Source organism: Phaethon lepturus, unplaced genomic scaffold (genome assembly GCF_000687285.1).
Source record: "Phaethon lepturus isolate BGI_N335 unplaced genomic scaffold, ASM68728v1 scaffold51625, whole genome shotgun sequence".
NCBI lineage: Eukaryota > Metazoa > Chordata > Aves > Phaethontiformes > Phaethontidae > Phaethon > Phaethon lepturus.
The window spans coordinates 12040-31866 of NW_010540854.1; the positions used below are offsets into that span (position 1 = coordinate 12040).

General features: G+C 41.4%; 1 protein-coding gene across 1 annotated transcript in view; it reads left to right on the forward strand.

The window, feature by feature from the left end:
• Window positions 1-465: 465 nt before the first annotated feature.
• The window catches only part of LOC104621131 (DNA-binding protein Ikaros-like), a gene marked incomplete at its 3' end in the record, with an annotated part of 37751 nt that continues 18389 nt past the window's right edge, over window positions 466-19827 (forward strand). The window contains exons 1-2 of the mRNA XM_010287539.1: window positions 466-505; window positions 7664-7783. Of these exons, the coding sequence (XP_010285841.1) occupies window positions 466-505; window positions 7664-7783 (160 nt within the window). The remainder of the gene's footprint in view (window positions 506-7663; window positions 7784-19827) is intronic.

The following is a 19827-nucleotide window of genomic DNA, read 5'->3' on the forward strand; positions in this document are numbered from 1 at the left end:
CTCAGTAAATTAGAAAGAACATAACTATGGATCAACCAAAAGAATGAATTCTGTGCCTACAATGACCCAGGGCCATTTAATTTTCTGCTTAATTTTGTTGCAGTCAGTTTGCATTTTGGGTTATTATGCAGTAGGAAATTAACAATAAATAACAAATTTGGTCCTCCTGTGCTTGTAATGATATTTTTATAAATCTTTGTAATGCTGTTTTTAAAAGGATCAAGGTCTGTGCCAGTCTGATACTCCAGCAAGTATGCAGGGAGGAAATAAAGAGAAAAATACATTATTCTTCCCTGATAATCTTATAGTTAAATAGTAAAGGGTGTTTTTTTTCTTTCCCCTTCTTTCTCCTCTGTGTGTCGGGGGTTGGTGGTTTGTTTTTTTTTTTTCTTTTTCTGTGTGTATGTGTGTGTTATTTTGCATTAACTTAAGGCTCTTCCTCTCTTCTCAGATAACTTGAGGAAGATGGAAACAGATGAGGCTCAAGATATGTCCCAGGTTTCAGGTGAGGTCCTTAACAAATAACTCTACAAAGAAAATCCTAAATTCCTGCTCATCTTTCTAGCACAGTACAATGTTTTTTCTTGTCAGTAAAATTGTTTTGGGTCTTTCTTAAAACCAGAGTGGGAATTGAGATATAATTAATGATATCACTTGATATCAAGCCCAACAGTGCATGGATTTTTTTTAAAAGGAACTGGGTAAATAAAGAAGTCAAGGGAGTATAGAAGCATAAATGTAATTTTGTATTAAACTTGGGGTAGCATATCCCTGAAGCATGGTCAGGTGCACATTTACACTCTTTGGGAGCAAAATTCTGATTGTTACAAAATAAATATAGAACTAACAAAGTTTGCCAGGTGGGAGGGGGCAAATACTAATTAAAAGCAAACAAAGTGTGTTTACCACATAGGGTTATTTGACTTTTTCCAGAGCATTCGGTTTTCCTTATAAACATTTAAAAAATGAAAAAAGAAAAAAAGAAAAAAAGATCTGACTGACATGAGTCTTTACACTTGTAACTATCTTTGTCCAAGATGATAAAATTTCAAAAAATTTTTGAACAGCAGCAAGTTGGGTTTCTAAAATTTTGCATTCTTACCCCATATTGATATTCCTATGGAGGTTTTTATTCTTAACTTCCTTGGAAAGTGGTTCCTTAAAAAATTGACTTAGCAGGATAATACGCGTTCATATCATTGTGCCTCTGCGGTTGAGAGACGACAAGTTAGTCTCTTTCCTAGTTTCCCCAATGTGTTGGCAGCTGCAACGGTTAATGGCTTTCAGTTTTCACTTTTAGTGTTCAGCCTGGAGCATGACAGCCCCGTCTCCGAGGCCGCCCCCCAGATAGCCGGGTGTGTGGCTCTTTCTTACGAGACAGCTCTTGAGCACTGCTGGCTTGGGACCTGGAGGCCAGCTACAGGAGATCGTGAAGGTCTGGGTCCAGTGTGGGTGGCGAGGTCACTGGGTTTTCCGGAAATATATGAACACAGTTTTCTTTCTCTCTCTCCCCTTTTCTTTCCTCCTTCCTTTCCAAAAATGTTGAGGAGTTTTCTCAACACTTTTAATGTCATCTGAAAATTGAAAACCAAAGAAATTTTCTGTCTGAAAGAACAACAATGTTATAAACCTTCACGCCAACAGAAGATTATCAGTTACGTTTAGCATAGGGAAATAGTTCCTAGTCAGTGCTGTGGAGGCGTGTTGCACTCCCCTCCTCAGCTAACAATTTTAAAATGGTGACTGGATATACTTACACATCAGTTTTTTGTCGCATGCTGAAACAATTTGTAAATGAAATAAAACCTGCCCTATACATGCTGTGCTTGGAACATGTGTGGCCCTAGCAGAAAAAGCAGTGGGGTTTTAATCCTTGGTACAGACAAAGCACTGTGGATCTGCTCGGAGCAGTGAGAGGTGCTGTGATTTGAGCCCAGCTCTTCTCCTTGCGTGAGCTCCTGGGGGCAGGAGCACTGACCCTCCTCTTCCTCTGCAGCAGCACAGGCTCCCCTGGATGCCCACACCTAAGCTTTGCGGTATCCTTTCCAGTGGCGTTAATTTGAGCTCCACACCTGCTACCTCTTACCAGAGCATTGCTTTTTTTCCCTTTTGACATGGGGAGGAGCGGTGCGGGAGATGCTGCCTTCAGTCCAGGAGTGAGTGGATTAGAAGGTCACGCGCTTTGCCTTCCTTATGGTCTGCCTCTCCCCTCAAAAGGGAAGATTTGCAAGAAACTTTGCCATTTTGAATGTTTGTGTATATGTAAATATCTACATAATATATGTAGATATGTATATAACTTGTAGCTCTCTAAGTTTTCCAGGATTTGAACCGCTGTAGTACTTTGCTGTGCCCTTTAGCTTTTCTAGGAAATCATGCTGATGGGAATAGCACTGAAAGAGGGTTCTCTTAAAAATATATATATATCTCTCAGTGTAAGAAGAATTTAACTTCTGATAAGAGGAAGACCTACATAAATGGATTACAGAAAAAAAAAAATCTGCTTTGAACTCTTCCTCCTGTTCTTGCCACTGAGCATCTGGTACTTTCTGTGAGCAGAGGCTGTGAGTTGTATTGGTTGTTTTCTGGATTTGTGAACAACTGGCCAAAGAACAAACTTGATAATTTTATTTCATTTATGATCTGAGTTGTGTGTGAACTCAGCCTTCTGGAAACAGGAGTTTGTCAGGTTAGGTTCACAGATATTGGCTCTTTGTAAGCTCTTACTAGACCTCAAAAGTAGAGGATCTGAAGGTACAGGGGTGTAACCTAGTTGTTTCTCATAGGTTGGTGAATCCAGAAAGGACTTTTCCCCCTCCTCTCCTCCTCCTCCTCCTCCTGAGGTTCTGCATGCTTCTAGGATGCTTCCTTGCATGATGAGGAAGCTCTACTATATATTGTGAACCAGTTAGACCATTGCACAGTTTCATGAGTGTGAGATATTCTTGTCAGATGAAAAACACTTTTATTTATTTCTCCTGCTCTGTGAGTGATGCTCATCAGGTGTAGCTTACTCTCTGAGCCTACGGAATGAGGTGACTTGGTTCACTAGTACATTTGGTTGCGTTTTAAAAACCAATAAATTAAAAAATAAAATCAGTTTGGGACATTTCTTTGGGTTTTTTGGGTTTTTTTGTTTTTTAACCCAGAAAGAAAATAAGTGTCTAGAAACAGTCTTCTCAGCTCAAACGTGGTGTTTTGCAGCCATGCATTTTATTCAGGTGTGGCAGGGGCGAGCCAGGCCAAAAGAATACAAAACTAGCGGGAGTGAGCCAAACCCTGCATCCGCACAGGCATTCCCACTTCTGGGAATCCAGGCATGGCTGGCTCCTAGAGGAACTGAAATACTGTGTGACCCGCACAGAGTTCACACTTTTTATTTTTCTCCTGAAACTGATATTTCATGAGGCAAGCAGTTGTAGTTCTGAAATGAGGAGAGAGCTGACATACATTTAACCAAATGGTATCCGACACCCGTACAAGAGAGTCAGAAAACGCAGATAATATCTCACTTAACAAGCAGTATTTTTCCTGCCTTTTTTTTCTTTTTTCTTTTTTTTTTCTCAGTTCTAGGGCCTAACAGTTAAGGAAGGTGACAAAACAGTAGAAATGTTTCCACATCTGACATAGAAAGATCCCCTAGCACCGACCAGGTTGTGCCTCACTCTGCAAAAGCAGGAAGCAGAGTTTTGCATTTGATGTTCTTGCTAGGTCCTGGCAAGGTGGAAATGAGTGTATCCTGGGCTGGTAGCTGCCACCTGAGAGTCTAGCTCCCATCCCAGAGCGACTCTTCTCCTCGCTGGAGGTTTGAGGTTCTGTTAGTGAGAAGGGAATGTGAACTGGTTTGTGACTCTCATCCAGAAAAATGTGTGTTGCTTTTCTTGCGTAACTTCTCCAGTGATTCTAGTGTTTCTATAGGAAACAACCCTCAGGTATTAAATACACCCAACGTTAGTTTGTAATAAGGCAGAGAATGAGACTTCTGTAAGAAACCCTGCCCTGGCTTTCTTTTTAACAGTCACAGCTCCAACAGCACCATCCTGACATGAACTGAATTGCTTTCAGAACTGAGTGGAGATGTTAAAGAAACACCAGGCTACAGACTTTAGTAGGAAAAAAGGATGCACAAAACTTTACTGGGCTGGGCACTTTGTTCCCTTCCTCTCTCTCTTCATATCTTTAACTATGCTGCTAGGGCAGAGATGAGGAAACTCAAGTAGAGAGAAGATGAGGGTCTTACCAGGCACCATTGATAGGTCAGACACTTCTCTGACCATTTTCATACAGAAATGGCAGTGTTTGGAAATCTGAGACCATCTTTCAGAGCTTCAGGATGAATTGGGGGAATGTATGATACAGCCTGCAGTTGAAGTTATCTCTATTTATGACTTAACCAAGGACACCATGAATCGGTGGCAGTGCCAGAAACAAAGCTTGAGCTCTACAGCTCCCTTGTCTTTTTTGTTTCATATGTCAGGTGGCTCTTTATAAAACTAATTAAAAAAAAATAAGACACACGCCACCCCAAGCCTAGATTTCACCGCTTATTCTTCACTTCTTATTTTTGAACAAAAGTATAAAATGTGAATGGAATAAATTCATGGTACTTTGCTCTGTTATGTGGCATTTTAATAATTTACCCCAGTACTTGCCACTAGGTGGGTTTTTTTTAGCTCCATCCTTTCACCCAGTTATTGTTCTGGACATGCCCGTTAGAAATTAAATAGGCAACTGTTCCCTCCTTTCCTCCCCCGCCCCCTTTCCATTTCTAAATTCTTTGGCAAAAGTATGTTAGTGAGATTGCATATCTGTAAGATTACCATGCAGTAGTGAACTTAACCATGGTGTAACAATTTAGATGTACTTAAGGCATAAAATACAAATATCATGCTTTAGAATCCAAGAAACAGAACTCAACAAATATATCTCTTTTAAATCCACTATTTTTACCCTGCGTTTTTGCATGAAGGGATTTCTCGATCATGTGTAACAGGAAGAAATCAAATGATATGAAATGAGTCATTAAAGCTTACTGTTTGCTAAGTTTTCTCAACTGCAGTCTCCTGCAAAGAGGGAAGCATACCAGATCTCCAGCTTCTGCCCCACCAAGTCCGCAAGGCTAGTCTCATTCATGCCACCTGGGCAATGGTTATTAATTTAACAAGTAGAAGATTGATATCTGTTTAGTGAACCAAACAGTTCACCATAAACTGTGAAAATACTGATCTACTAACAGGTTTCTATTTCAAAAGACTGCTTTGACTTATCTTCAAAGCATCCTACTTAGCCTGTTTATTGTAGGATGCCTAATTACACACTAAGAAAGTTTTGATTTTGTTTGCTATCTGTTATCTCATAGGTCTGGTAGTATGTGTTTCTGTTGGTTTGTGGCCAAAAAAGCCTTCAGGTTTTTAGGATAAGTGTTCTTCTGAATCCAGACTACGTCAAAGCATTGACTTCTGTTGTTGTACCTGGGAGCACAGTTTGAACCTGGGAAGATGCAAGTGGTTTTTGATTACTATTACTTTTTGACAAATTTCCTTAACCCACATGTAGTGTCAAGAGAGCTGATTCTGACCAGACTACCTCTTACCCTCTGATTAAACTTCTGGTTTCTTGTTGTTGTTTTGTTAGGGGAGGGGAGAAGTGTTGAAAAAGCTGAAATATTTCGGCTGTGTCTCCTCACCCCTACATCCCATCTGTAAGAGATACCTCAGCTTGGCAAGATGGGACTTGCGTTGGAAAGTTTCTGCCAGTTCTTTAAGTTCCTTACATCCCAGAAAACTACAGGAATAACTAAACAAGGAGGTAAAGAGTGAATGGCAAAAACTGTTTTAATGAAATTACTTCCTGCTTTTACTTTCCTCTGCTGTAAAATCCATAGTCAGCCTTTTCCATTTACGCAATCCACCTTGGCTCACGCACTCGCATCCAGTGGGTGTGATTTTGCCCATTGCAGAATCCCCCGCAGAAGCTGGAGATGGAGGGGACATTATGAAATCATCTAGTCGGTCCCTCGGTCAGTGCAGTACTGTTCCTCCCTTACCCTTGAGTGCTCTGGCTGCAGTTTTAGGTGGTCCACCTGATGCCGCTCCCACCACCCCTGCTCAGAGATTATTCCACAGCCTGATAGACGCATCATTAAGAAATGTAGTCACACACTCATTCCGTTCATTTAAACCTAGATTTGTGCAAACAACCCAAACCAGCTATTTTGGAAGATGACTTAAACCTACCTGTCATTTCCATCCCATCACGATCAGTATAGATTGGAAAACACGATGCTTTGCTCCATCCAGGAGGTTGGGAGGAAGAAATTTTCTTCTTTCAGGTCAAATCCGTAACTGGCATCGCCAGACTGTTGTCACTCTGAGTAAGCTGTATTTGGTTTAACTTTTCCTTTTCTGAGAAGTGATTTCAGAATTAATTAATGTTTGTGCGTTAATGAGGGAATTCTCATTAGAAAAAACATTAATTTCCTAGGCCTTTGTGCCATGAAATTACTGCCCTTGCTGGTGTGCCAATTGCCATGGGACATCTAATAGTGTAAATTGGTAACATCTCCATTTTGGAGATAAAGACCTATGTGAACATCATTACATTCAAATCCTGCTCTGGGCCTATTCCATTCTTTGCTATTAATGCAAAGTCCAGCCTTTTAGTAACAGCCAATGAAACTAATCACTTAGATAATTCTTTTGGTAGTTGTTTCCAAGGCATGCTTTTGTTACAGATGTGTGAAGTAATTTTAAAAGAATCTCTGCAAGGCAGGGATAGTACTGTGGGCAGGACATGTATGCTGTGACTGAGAGTTAAACCGAGAAATCTCACCATATCTGGCAGGGCAATACTTAGCAAGAGTGTTGTTTTCCTTATTGTGTTGCATTTGGCACTCAAACAGTTCCATAATACTTACAACATGCTAAAGCACCAGACTGTTTTCTTCTGCAAAACCTTGTGTACACAAGATACTGGGGTTTGTCTCCTCTTTACAAATAAAAGACCATAAAACCCTGGAAGTCATGTTTTGACTGACCTCTGCTAATTGTACATGTTTTAGGAAGTCCCAGGAGCTACAGGCACTTAATTACTTATAGGCACAAGACCAAAGCTTGTTCTGTGGGTATTAGTGAAGCTTCCTGAAGATGTAGTTGAATTTTTAGCTGGAGATAAAATTTTATTTTTTGGGTAGTTCTGTTAGAGCCCCAGAATACTTGTGCATTAGACTTCACTATGCCATTGAAGAAAAACTGGATGTGCTCTCAAGGAGCGTTTGTGGAAGAAAGAAGAGGTTTACAAAAGATGACTGATAACTGCTGTAATCTGTCAGTCTACATTGGCTAAACTGGATCTTCTGAGCATAGCAGCTGAAAAATACCCATGTGTGTTACAAATATCCAAAAGGGTAAGACTGATAACTGTGTATCCAGATTTCAGTAAATTTGGAAAAGACATTGGCCATGTATTCTTTTCCCAAATGTAATTCCTCTGTAGTCAAAAGAAACCATCTCTGCAGGACAGCAGGTTTTGGTCCTAAGAATGTCATGTTTTTTAGTAGTATTTAGATTTTTTGTTAAGTTTTACTTGGTTTGTGGTTCCTTTTATGGTATTTGGAAATGAGGCTCTTCTGATGACTCACTGATGCTACTTTCTTCACTACTAGGAAAGGAAAGTCCTCCAATTAGTGATGTCCCAGATGATGCAGATGAACCAATGCCTGTACCAGAAGACCTTTCAACTAGTACTGGAGGACAACAGAGTGTTAAGAATGAGAGAGTCTTGGGTAAGATGGCTAGTCCACTCTGATAAGAAATATTAGTACATAATATAATATGCCAATAATGTCTAAGTACTACATAGGAAGCTGGTATACAAGCAGGTCCTGTGCTTTTTCATCTTGTTCAGCACAGGATTACTCAGGTGCTTAGTGGGTTTTGTCCAATCTTCTCTTTGGGAAAGGCATTTTGAAGGAAAGCAAGCCTTTTCATCCACAGAGAAGTTATAAAAATCCTATTTTTTACCTTATTTCTAAAGCATGACTGATAGCATGAAATTCTGCCCTGGAAAGATGGTTTTCATTCTGCATAGGAAATGGAATTAAATCTCTGGTTCCAGGTCAAAATTATCTGAACTCAGATAAAACAAAAAACCAGTAAACTCTCAGGTATTTTTATTTTTATTACTAATTTGACTGCTATCTTGAGTGTTATCTGCTATTCATATTTTTCCAGAAATGCCATATTAGAACACACATAGTGTTCATATGTTTCAGATTCCAATATCTGATCTTCATTCACCCTTGATTATTTTAACTGGGAGAACTTTAGAAAACGCTTGAGTTTTGTTCTTCTAGGTACAAGTCCACAATCGATAAAGTCTGTTGGATTAAAATAATTGATTGTTCAGAGATGATTTTGCAAAATGCTGATTTTTCTTAGGGATCCCAGACTCCACACCAAGGTCTAGCAATGCTGCTGACTACTACATTCATCAGCTCACATGTAGCCCACTAAAAAAGACTAGATTATATTACTTGAGCATGATGCTTATTTACTAGTAGGAAAAAAAAAAGCAAAAAAAAGCACAGTGACTCGCAGAATGTTGTGATCAATGCCCTATATGATAAAAATATTTCAGGAGAGGAGTGACTATCAAAAAAAGTTTGTTTATCCACAAATAAAAGTATTGCTCATCATTTTTACATTCCTATTGTAAGAATGAGGGTCAGGGTGGAAGAATGTTTACAGAAAGATTGCACATGCCTTCAAATGATAATTTTGTCTAAGGAAGTCCAATAAGGCATGGTAGGTGAAAAGGGAGGCACAGGCAAAACAACCACATCAAGGTAAACCAGCAGGATGGTGTCAGCTTTAGGAATAGACCCTAATCCCAAACTCCATCCCTAGCTAATAGAGAATGCAGCATCTTATGTATCTTTGCTTTATTTACAACTTGATCCCCTCTTATCAAAAATGTGAGCATAAAGTTTAGCCCCTACATACATATTGACATACCTTATGAACAAATTAATTTTTAAAAATGTTATTTTTCTCAGTCCAAAACTCTTTGAACAAAATCTTGCCTTTATTGTTTGTGTATCAACTCAATAAAATGAGTTAAGCCTCCTTTTTCCCACTAAACTGAACTAAACTAAACTAAACTAAACTAAACTGTAACTAAACCCCACAAATATTTAAGCCTTGATTTAAAAAATAATAATAATTTTTTAAAAATCCCATGTTGAAACCCAAACAAACAAAAAGGATTTTTGATTGCATTGAATTTACTTCACCTCACAAATATCATACAGAACCAGCAAAGGTGAGATTTATATTTGCTGATGATGCAACAATTCTCCCAATACTTCAATTATATGTAATATAAACACATACTAGAAGTTACTGTAACAAAAGAAGGAGAAAATGTTATTTTTGGTGTTTTAAACATGATAAGTTCCCTCTATTGTTCTTATTAGTTTTACTTTGTGCACTCAGCAATAAATTAGATTTTCCATGTCCTGACTTCAACATTTCTTCTACAGCCACTTTCTCTACCCATAGCTCTCTGGTTTTGAAGGGTAACATCTTGTAGTGAGATATTTACCATAGTCAACAGAAACAAAGACAATTCACAGTACCCTGTTTTATGGAAGATCTTAACTGTAGGTATCAACTCCAGTGCTTGCAATGTTTGTCTTTTCTGTAAAACTGCATACACTTTTACCTCTTCTACTGCTCCTCTTTCTAGCCCTAAACTAACTTTTTGAAAACAGTATACTGAAAAAATTAATTCTCCTTTTTTACAGAAAGTGTCTGAACACATACCCCAAACATATCAGGAGCTGTATGATTGCTATGCACATTCTGGATCACCATCAAAAGAAAATCTGTTAGGGATAAAGCAATGTTTTAGGAGTGATGTGTGGCCTATATGATCCCATAGATCTATTAGGGATGAAGGGGATTGTCTTTCTATGTAGGCAGTGGCATGGCAGCATAGCTAGGATTGGTGTTCAGTGCAACACTGTCATCTCCAAGTCCTAAGAGCTCTTTCTCACCACTATTTATGACCAAGCTTAGGTAGAAAAGGGTGATCTGAAAAACTAGTTTGAAGAACGATAGATAGGCAGGAGAGTATTGTAAAGACCCACTGATATTATATATATCTTGTAGCTGGGAGATAGGCTGTGGCCTATGATAACTGACAGGCGACGCATATGAGCAGATACAAGCAGGCAACAATTTTTCTCTATATTACTTTCCTAATGTCTCACCTGCTTCCTTTGGCAAAAGGGAATCCCCTATGCACTTCGCTGTATTTCAACATGTGATTTACAGTGCATTCCACTTAACCTGTAACGCCCTGAGAGATCAGCTGTCCATCCCGCATGCACTGAGGAAGGGTTCTTTGAGTCAGACACTTATGGAAGAAGGCCACTAGGCTCTGGAGGACTTTTTTGTACATGTAGTGTTATAGAGGTAGCAAAGGAAATTGCAGATTTCTTAAATAAAAAGAGTATTTACCTCATCTTACTAAAATTAGGTGAGAAATCTGTTGTTAATTTTAATCAGCCTCTGAAATAGAAATGCTCAAATGACCGTTTGCTTACTCAGATTTGTAGTAACACCTCATGAAACCTTTAATCCTGGAATCAAAAGTTTAATTACCTCTTTCATCAGTTTAGCATTTTAAAGGTCAAAGATTAGGGGAAACGTGTTATTTTCAGAAAAGAAAGATAGGGTCTAGCTCCTCCACGTGTTTTCAAGTACCTCCTTTCTTGCTTCTTCCAACCCTAGACTAAGACTTGAATGTGGTGCTATGGACCTGATCGAGAGAACCGTTTGAAATACCTCTCCTGTTCTGAGAGTGAAGGTGTAGTAGACTTCAGAAGTTAAAGTACTCCGTTCACTTGCCAGATTTTATTTGGTGCCTTCAGTTTTTGAGTGTCTCACTTAAAATGATGAGAAAGGGTGTAAATTTCAGAAGGGAGGCATCTAGAGGTTCATGAAATGTATGCTTTCACTCCTGTTCCCAGGCAGAGGCATCCAAGACATGGGTCGCTTCTGACCAATGTGAAAATGATAAATGGCTGTGAAAAGGTAATTTGCAGAAGCAAAGTCATCAACAGTTTCTAGTGATAACCCCAACCAGCACAGCAAAGTAGAAACATATTAAAATACATGTTCTGTTCACTGCTACATTTCTTCATTTGCTTGATAAGCTTGCTATGTTTTTAATGTTGTAACTCCCAGAATGCCACTATGTGTGGAGCAGCTTCCTCCTCCAAACATCATTTCTGCTGCTCTGTCCACTAGATCTTCTTCCTTCCTTGTCCTATTCTCCACCTCAAATTTCCTTGTCAGGCTGATCTGGCAGCTATAACTTTTTTATTATTTTATTTTTTTACTCTGCTCACCCACCTGCTCTACCTTTAGTTTTTCTAGGAAACGCAGGGAACATTTTCAGATGAGCAAAGAGCTAGATTTTCATGTCTCTTTAAGGCACTAGAGTCTCTTTTACCATCTCTCCTAAATATCCTTTTGAAATTTTGGTCCAATTTATTTAGAAATACACATCTCACTGAAATTCCATTCCATTAGGAATTAGCATGTTGCATCCTATTTTGGGTGGGTAGCCCTATTTCCCATGCTAAGCTATAGCATAGGAGCTGGTTTGAAATATCTTCTGTTGGTTCTTACTGTCTCCATTCAAGTTTCAGGTTAGATGTTGCATGCACCTTTTGTGGATAATCAGTACTGAACATCCTGTACGTGGTAGACAGTTGCAATTTAGGTCTGTTTCTGCCCTGGGACTGCATCTTAATTCAAGCCATATGTGGGAAGCTAATGATTCAGGGAGCTGCAGCTTAGACACTACTTAGAAAAAGCCATTTGCTGCAGTGGTAGTGTTTGCCTAGAAAATCAAGCAGTGCCTTCCTTTATCCATAATTCCCCATACTGTAGCTGGTCATCGATGGATAAAAAAAAAAAAGCCATCTCATGGTCTTACTGGCCTCGGAAAGAGGCTGTGGGCTCACCATTTCTGCACTGGCAGCATTCCGATGCTGAAGATGATCATTTAGACTTCCAACACAGAAGTCAAGGGGTTCTCACTGAAAAAAGTGATCACCAGCATAGCCACAGATTACAGTCTGGACTTGGAATATGTAATGCGTACAGATATTCTTCTTTCTGAGAGGAAGAGGTGGGGAGAAGTCATCTCACAAAACTGGGTTGAAACTGTTGGACAACTGACAGAAGTAACAAGTCAAGGTGATCGAGGTGATCCTAGACATCAGTAGAAGACAGATGAGATTTGTATGAATTTAGAAACTCTCTATTTGTTTAAAATAAAGGATGCTAGTATGGGAGGGGACTTTAAAAGGATAGAGCTTTTTGACATTTTTCTCCTCCAGTGTCAAGTGACTGATGTTACCTCCCTCCTGCAACCCCGTTACTGAAGCAGAAGGCCGTGTAGCTGCAGAGCCTCAGTGCCTGGCATCACCAGGAACCTGGTGTTGCCTTCGCATCATGGGGTCTTCCCTCCTGGTCATGGGCATTCAGAGGTGGTAACCTGCACGAGTAGCTAGTTACTGGTGCAGGCAAGTGTCCTCGCTCTGAGCTGCTTCGGTATTTTATTTCCTTAAAAGGAGCTCAACCATTTGAGAGCACAGACACAAGAGTTGCTGAGGGGCCAATAGGCCAACCACAACAGCTTGCCATTACACCAATCTGCTGCAACTCACACATAGCTGGGTGGAGGCAGAGCAAGAGTGTGGAAAGGCTGCAGATGGAGGGGAGAAGGGAGAAAAGCCGAAAGGGGAAGTGCCCCACCCCAGCTTGCAAAATGGGTCCTGTTTTTGAGACAGGTCCAGCTCGCTGCTGCTCCGGCACTTCTGCAGGGCAGCAAAAGGGGCTGAGAAAAAGCCTGCCAGAGCTAAATATCTTTGCGCACTCCGCCTGGAGGAGTTCGGTGGCTACGAAGGCAGTGTGTTGTATATGAGTAATAAAATGCACTTGTGACATGTGTGCATGTGGACACGTAATCATTCAGAGAACTAAAGTAACCTGGAGGGCTGTGCGATGTGTTTTACTTGCTCAGGTTTCAGACAGACATCTCTGCTGCTCAAAAGTATAAAAGGAGCTGATAAGCCTTTGTAAATAATTGCTGATAACTGCTGTCTCACCTGATGTAGCCCTACTGGCTCTGACAGCAGAGAGAAAAATTGTTTCAAGATGGTTTGGGGAGCTTTAAGAATTGTCTTTAATCCTCCACAATGAAACAGGGCTTGAAAGTCCAACTGAGGAGGCTTCCGAAGGAATTGAAAAACTTGTAACTAAAATATTTTAGGAACTTTTAAAAATAGGGAAGTTGGGAATCTCCCCTTTTGTTTGGTCTGAAGCCCCTATTTCTAGCCCCAAAGTACCAATCCCCAGTACAGACTGGTATTGCATGCTCTGAAACCCCGCCAGTATGACTGACCTGTTTTTAAGGGGAACACAGGAGATATTTTTGTGAGGATTAGTTTCATTTTATATGCGAAACTCTTCTGGGAATTTGTATAGAGGAGGATGGGGGTGGTTTAGTGGGAGAAGGCATGTGACAAATTTCATGAATGCCCTTATATATGCTGTATGGTATATATGGTATATACCAGGCTTCAAAGGTACATTTTCCATGTGCATAGTCTGAAACAGTGTGCTAGAGTGACGCACAGAAGACCCAGGTACACGGGGACATTGGGAAGCTGAGGAAGTAGCCACACTGCCAGCGACAAGCTCTGCTCTGTGTAATGACCTGGGACTTAGCAAAATGCGCAAGAATTTTCACAAGGCCAGTGGGAAACAGCCCTCTTACTGAAGGCAAATTCCTTTATCAAATTTAAAAATGCTGGCTGCAAGTAACGGAGGGTGAACATTTTCAACACAAACTTGCAAGTAGTTTCTCAAAGGGAGGGTGAGCCAGTCTGGTAAGGAGAGCCGGCACGGTCCCGGTGTAGGCTGTGCTGCATTAGAGCAGTTAACTCGGCCGGTGCAAAGCCAGGGCAGAGCCACTCTCTAAGCAAGCGCCTAAAAATTTGTCCTCCGATGCAACAATAAAATCAAATCCTTGAGAACAGAATTGATCCTAAAAGAGAGTTGTACTTTCCCAGTGATTTCTATTTAGATTTGTGACGAGTTTTTCCAAAACCTGGCCTGTTTGGTAGGAGTATGGTTTCTGTTGGACTGTGCAGCAGTGAGTGCTGAAGCTATGAGTTTTATTCCCTTCTTTCTCCAGAGCTGTGTAGCTTTGAGGAGCTGTGGCCGATTTCATGAGCGCCTGCTGGGTACTGCTATGTCTTCAGAGGGGAACATCAGTGTGAAAGCCAGGGACAGCCTGGGAGCTGTGCGAGTTCTGTTTCTTCAGCGCTGAGAAAGCGGCAAGCGTTGTTTGAACTGGAGAGATGCAGTGCGTTTAGCTGTGTGGCTTTTAGGTACAGATACTGAGCCGGCTGATCTAATCTGCAGCTAGAGGAAGTTGTCTTTATCTCAGCAGAAGAGATGTGCCTCAGAGATAAGCCCCATTCTAGCTCGGGAGTTAAAATTATCTAGCAGGATCTCAGCCATGGCTGCAGCACAACTCAGAAGTACAGGGCTCTGGCTGGAAGGGGGGCATATTTTAAGCTAGGGAGAACCTCTATAACTGCAGCCTGCTAAACCTCAAGGTTATTTTAAGGGAATGAATCTGCATCAAAAGGTTGGACGGACCTCCCAACACCAGTCATCCCCCTACTCTGTATTGTATCTTGCTTGCTCTTTGTTGTAGGCTTGCTTTTTCCCTTGTGCAAGTTCTCATTCAACCTGAGTGCTCTTCAGGAGTGCACCTTGAGTGAAAAGCTTAACCACTGGACTGAGGCACAGCAATAGGGACCACCTGCCTCTACAGAGGTGTCGTTTTGGAACAAGATGTTTTTTCAGTTTTGTTCAGCCTCTCCTCACATTTCTGTAATTTCAACCCCCACGATGGTGCCTCCCCGAGAGGTACCGAGAGGTTCCGAGAGGAACCGAGAGGGTTCCTGGCTGCAGAGGACCTGCCATGATGCTCTCCCCTCAGGTGTGAGCTGCCCAAGCTCTGTCCCACAGCAAAACGCGCAAACACAGTGCCACTGCGGCTGCATCTCTGCACTAGAAGTTTGCAGGGAAGGATCTACAGCGTGGCCGTGCCACCACAGGGTTCCCCAGCGTAGAGCAAGACCTTGATGGCAAAAAGTCGGGGATGGAGGGGAGCTCCTTTTGGCAGTTGTAGTCCTAAAGCCAGGAGCAACCACCACTCATTGCAGCAGGACAGAGACCTTTCTCTTGAGCTCACTACATGAGCTTTCTTGAAGCCTCAGAAGATGGTGTATCCGAAAACGCCTTTGCCTCACGTGCAGTAGGTAGGTGTGCCAGAGCAGCCAGTGCAGGCTCACCCTCAGCATGTCATTTATGGTGAAGAAGTGTGACCACAACAGGCTGTTAACTTGTGAAGGTGGATTATCCAGCACACCAGGATTTTGGTTTCCAGAGAGGACTTGTTGGAAACCCTGTCCTACCTCACCTAGCTGACCAAGCCAGCCAGCAGAGCAGCAGCCCAAAAGCAGGTTAGACCTGCAGCCTGCAGTGTGAGACACTTTCTGCTGCTCCCTCCCTCCCCAGTGTTGAATTCTGTGTGGTAAAGGTACACATGCAGGAACGTAATTCCTAGTAAAGTAACCCATTTGGTGTGTGCTTCTCTTTCTTTGGCTTTTACACATTTTTAAATTAGGAGTAGTGCCTAGTTCTTGTATCCATTGCAGTCTGGGGACACGTTTCCCAGAAGCATTTAGGTGTCTAAGTTATAGGCATAAGAAGAGGTCCCAAGAAGGCATCTAATCTGTTGTTCCACCATCAGCCATAGTAACAGGCACCAAGTGGGATTTTTGGATGTGAGTAATTCCCACTCCTTTGATGTAAATAAGATTTCAAGCCTAACAAGCCAAAATCCGTACATAAAAATGGAATTAAGAACCCCATTGAAGGTTTGCATAAAATTAGTAAATGCAGAGCAAACACAGAATTACTCTCGATTTCCAACCAAAACAGGGCTGATCCAAAAAGAACAGTTAAGGTCCATGTTGTGCTTCCATTTCCCCTGTTTCTCCTCCCCCAAAGACAGTCCAAAATTATCTCATTTGAGAAGTGTAATATATGTAGCAAAAGTGGGGAAATGTGACAGAATGAATTGACTTCCATTCTTCCAAGCTACATATCAGAGTTTAAAAAGAAAAAAAAAAAGGAGAAGAGACTGAAGAGTAAGGCAAACTTTCACATAAACTGTTTTTTTTTTTTTACCCTGGAAATGTTATTTCTGAGGAAGTGGCTCTTACCAGAGTTTTCAGTAACTTCTAGATTATTTTATGGAACAACATAAGAACTCGCCTAACCCCTCCTTTTTTTTTAAAAAAAAAAAAAGAAAAAGAGAGAGCTTTAAAAGGAGTTGTTAATTCCTTCATATAACAGATAGCATCTGTATATGATTTTTCTCTCCCTGCTGATTAAGTAACATAACAGAAATATTTAATGCAATGGAAAGGTGGGTTTTAACTAAAGTTGGTGACACTTTCAGCTTGTGTTGCAATTAATAGAAGAGGAAATATTCATTCTCCATATTTCATCATTTAAAAGCATCCTGTATTTGTAAGAAGCTGTGATCAGCCAACATCCCTGCTATGGATTTGAACTTCCCAAATCTTTGGTGGTTTTTGTATTTTGGGTTTTGTCTAAGCTAAGAGCTTTGCATTTGGATTTGTAATGACAGCTTAGGGTTTTTCGGGAGGGAGGTCAGTCCTTTTTCACTCGCAGAACTGTGCACCTCAGCATTATACGGACTGAGTTATTGAGCTTGTTTTTTCCTGCTGTGAATAGGTGTTGCAATGCTCGGAAGTGGTGGCAGTGGTTGGTGTTGAAGTGGGATGGTTTCATTAGCACCAAAATGGCGACTGCCAGCTAGGGAACACTGCCATTTCTGCATCCCTCGTGCTGCATCTAGGTTTCAGAGAAATCTTTCTGGGTCTTTCCTTACAAGAATTTATTTTCAGGGGAGAACACCACATGCACATATAGAATTCACTATGAAAAATTTATTTGCTTTATTGTGGGATGTGACCCACTTCTCAGTTTTTGTGCCCAGATTTGCAAAGGGAACAAAAACACCTTATGTGGCTGAGGGGAGTGTCAGATTGTCCATGATCCGCCCCGACCCCCAGCTGGCTGTATTCACAATTCAGGCTGTGAATGTCTCTGCCTCTCCTAAGCAGAGCACCCCTCCTGGCTTCCCCAGGCTGAAGCCAGGGGCGAAGAGGTGAGAACACCCCTTCTGCGCCGACATGGCGCCTTCCTTTCTGAGTTGGGATTCATCCTTTTTCCTCTCAGAATCCAAATCATGTTGTAACTGGCCCCTCCCGTCCCTGGATGCTGGAGGGGAGGTGGGGAAGCCCTGATGGCCAGCATGGTCACTGGGACTTCATCTGCTGCAGGTGTGGACCTACAACAATTTATCTAGAAGTCAAATGGGAACTAGGCTTTTCTGGGGAGGGGTTGAGCTTCCTGCCCATTTCTCCATGTAATGATGAGTAGAAATAAAAATGAGAAATTATAATTGTGCTAGCAAAACACTTCAGTGGCTTTGGAGCCCAACACATATAAAAGACGAGGAAAGAACAACGGTAATGAGGCATTACCTCTGGTGTGGCAACACATTTGTTTAATGTTACCACCACATTGCTAGTAGATCCTAGCAAAATTAGTACCCTATCATGAGCTTATTGTGGTGTTAAGTGGAATTTTTTTTCTCCTTGCAAAACAGACTAGAGAAGTCTGATATTGTTTATTCTGTAATTTCACATTAATGAGTCTGTACATTTGCTATACAGTGTAACCATTGCTAATAAGCCCTTTCCTGTGTGCCATGAAAGAGATTGATTGGTACAACGCATGATTTAGCCCTTGGTATTAAGGAGACAATGCAAAAATATTTTTCAGTTCTAAAACTTTTTGTAATTCATTTCTTCTCTTTAATGCTCCCTTTGAAGTTTGTAATGGCAGTGTATTTTCCAGACAGCAGGAGCAATTTATTCCATTTTCTCTCTTTTACATGTGTAAATGCACACACATACACACATGTACATACAAAGGTATGTCTGTCAGCACACATTAAATGATATGCCTGCAAAGTCAAATTCCTCTGTGTGTACGTCTGTGTAAAAAACTAAAAAAACCAGCACCTGTATGCAAAAGAGCTGAGCTTTTCATTCTTTTTAAGAGGGAAAGAAAAGACCTATCAAACATATACTTTGCAAAATAAATGCATGTCATAAAATTATTTTTTTTTTCAAATGTAAAAGAGGAAAAGGTTAGTTCCTGCTAATTTGTCTGTATCCCTATAAGAAACCTAAGTGTAAATTCCATTTGGGAAGTGGGCAGCAGCTGAGGAAGACCAGCTTGTACCCCGTTGTGGCTTTTACAGTCTGTGTAGAGCTGCCGGGCTGAGGCGGCTGCGAAGGCAGATGAGGTCACGGTACTAAAAGGACCAGCAAGGAGTTCATGAAGAAAGGGGGAGCTGGGGAAAGGAGAGAGAGACACGCACCCCTTCTCAATCCTTCCCACTGTCGTTCCTCGCCCAGGGCGATGCCCAGGAGAGGGTCTCCTGCCCCCCGCTGCAGCCTCAGCAATGAAGGGCTACATGGGCTGTCGCCATCCTCCTCCGCAGTTCTTAAATGCTGTTCCTTCCCATGTTCAGATGTTTTATTCGCTTAATTTCTTACAGTGTTATTCACTTAAGGTCTGTAATGGAGAGAGAGGTATATGTTGACGAAATGGCTTTTCCAGAAGGTTCTTTCACAGTCCTACACCAAATTTAGGATTGCACAGTGAAGGGGATGTCTGATCCTCCCAACAGAGGGATAGATGGCTGATGTATTGAAATAATCTAATGGAAAATGCAGATATAGTATCTTATATCTCTCATTTGACATACAGGTTTCCATTAAAATCTGATGCATGCCTAACTTGATAACTTTCTTAGAGATGTTTCGGTAGCTAACTGAGCTGATGAATAGGAAAACTTGATTAAAAGAACCACTGTAACAGATATAGTGATGGACCCTTCTGCTCTTCCATCCCAAAAGCGACAGTGATAGTTGGGGAATCTCCTTAAGTACATCTTGGGGAGCTGCAGGAAAATATACTCCCTCAGAAAGGCCAGGCTAGTTGTGCAAAATGCAGTCCCCGGCCTTCCGCTGTGAGGACTGGTGTTTGCTGTGCAATGGTGGGGTTTTTTCACCCCTCTTTTTTACCCTCAGTGAGACAGAGCACAAATAGTTATATTAGTTGCATATTTCCTGAGAACACGGCGATCCACACATTCTGGGCTGCGGGTTGTGTTTTTCACATTCAGGCATAGGATGGCAGTTACCAGATAGCAACACGGAGCTCTAGCAAATAGCACATTTGCATTAGCAGAAACAACTTTCACAAGACTTGCTGGGAAGGTTTGCCGCAGCATGCCACCGTCCTGCACTACTAACAGATGCTGCACATTCATTCGATAAAAAGGATGACAACAGAAAATGAAAGTTTTTAACGTTCTCTTCTACAAACACTTGAGAAGCACATTACCCCAAGGGCAGGAGCCAGTGGCTCACATCAGCTTCACCGGACTGCGTGGTGCCTTCGAGGTAAAGGAATTTGAAGCTGTGGATGAGCCGTGCTGCATTTGTCCTGGTGGCAAGGAGAGCTCTCGGCACTACTCTGGTGCAAGTGACAATCCTGA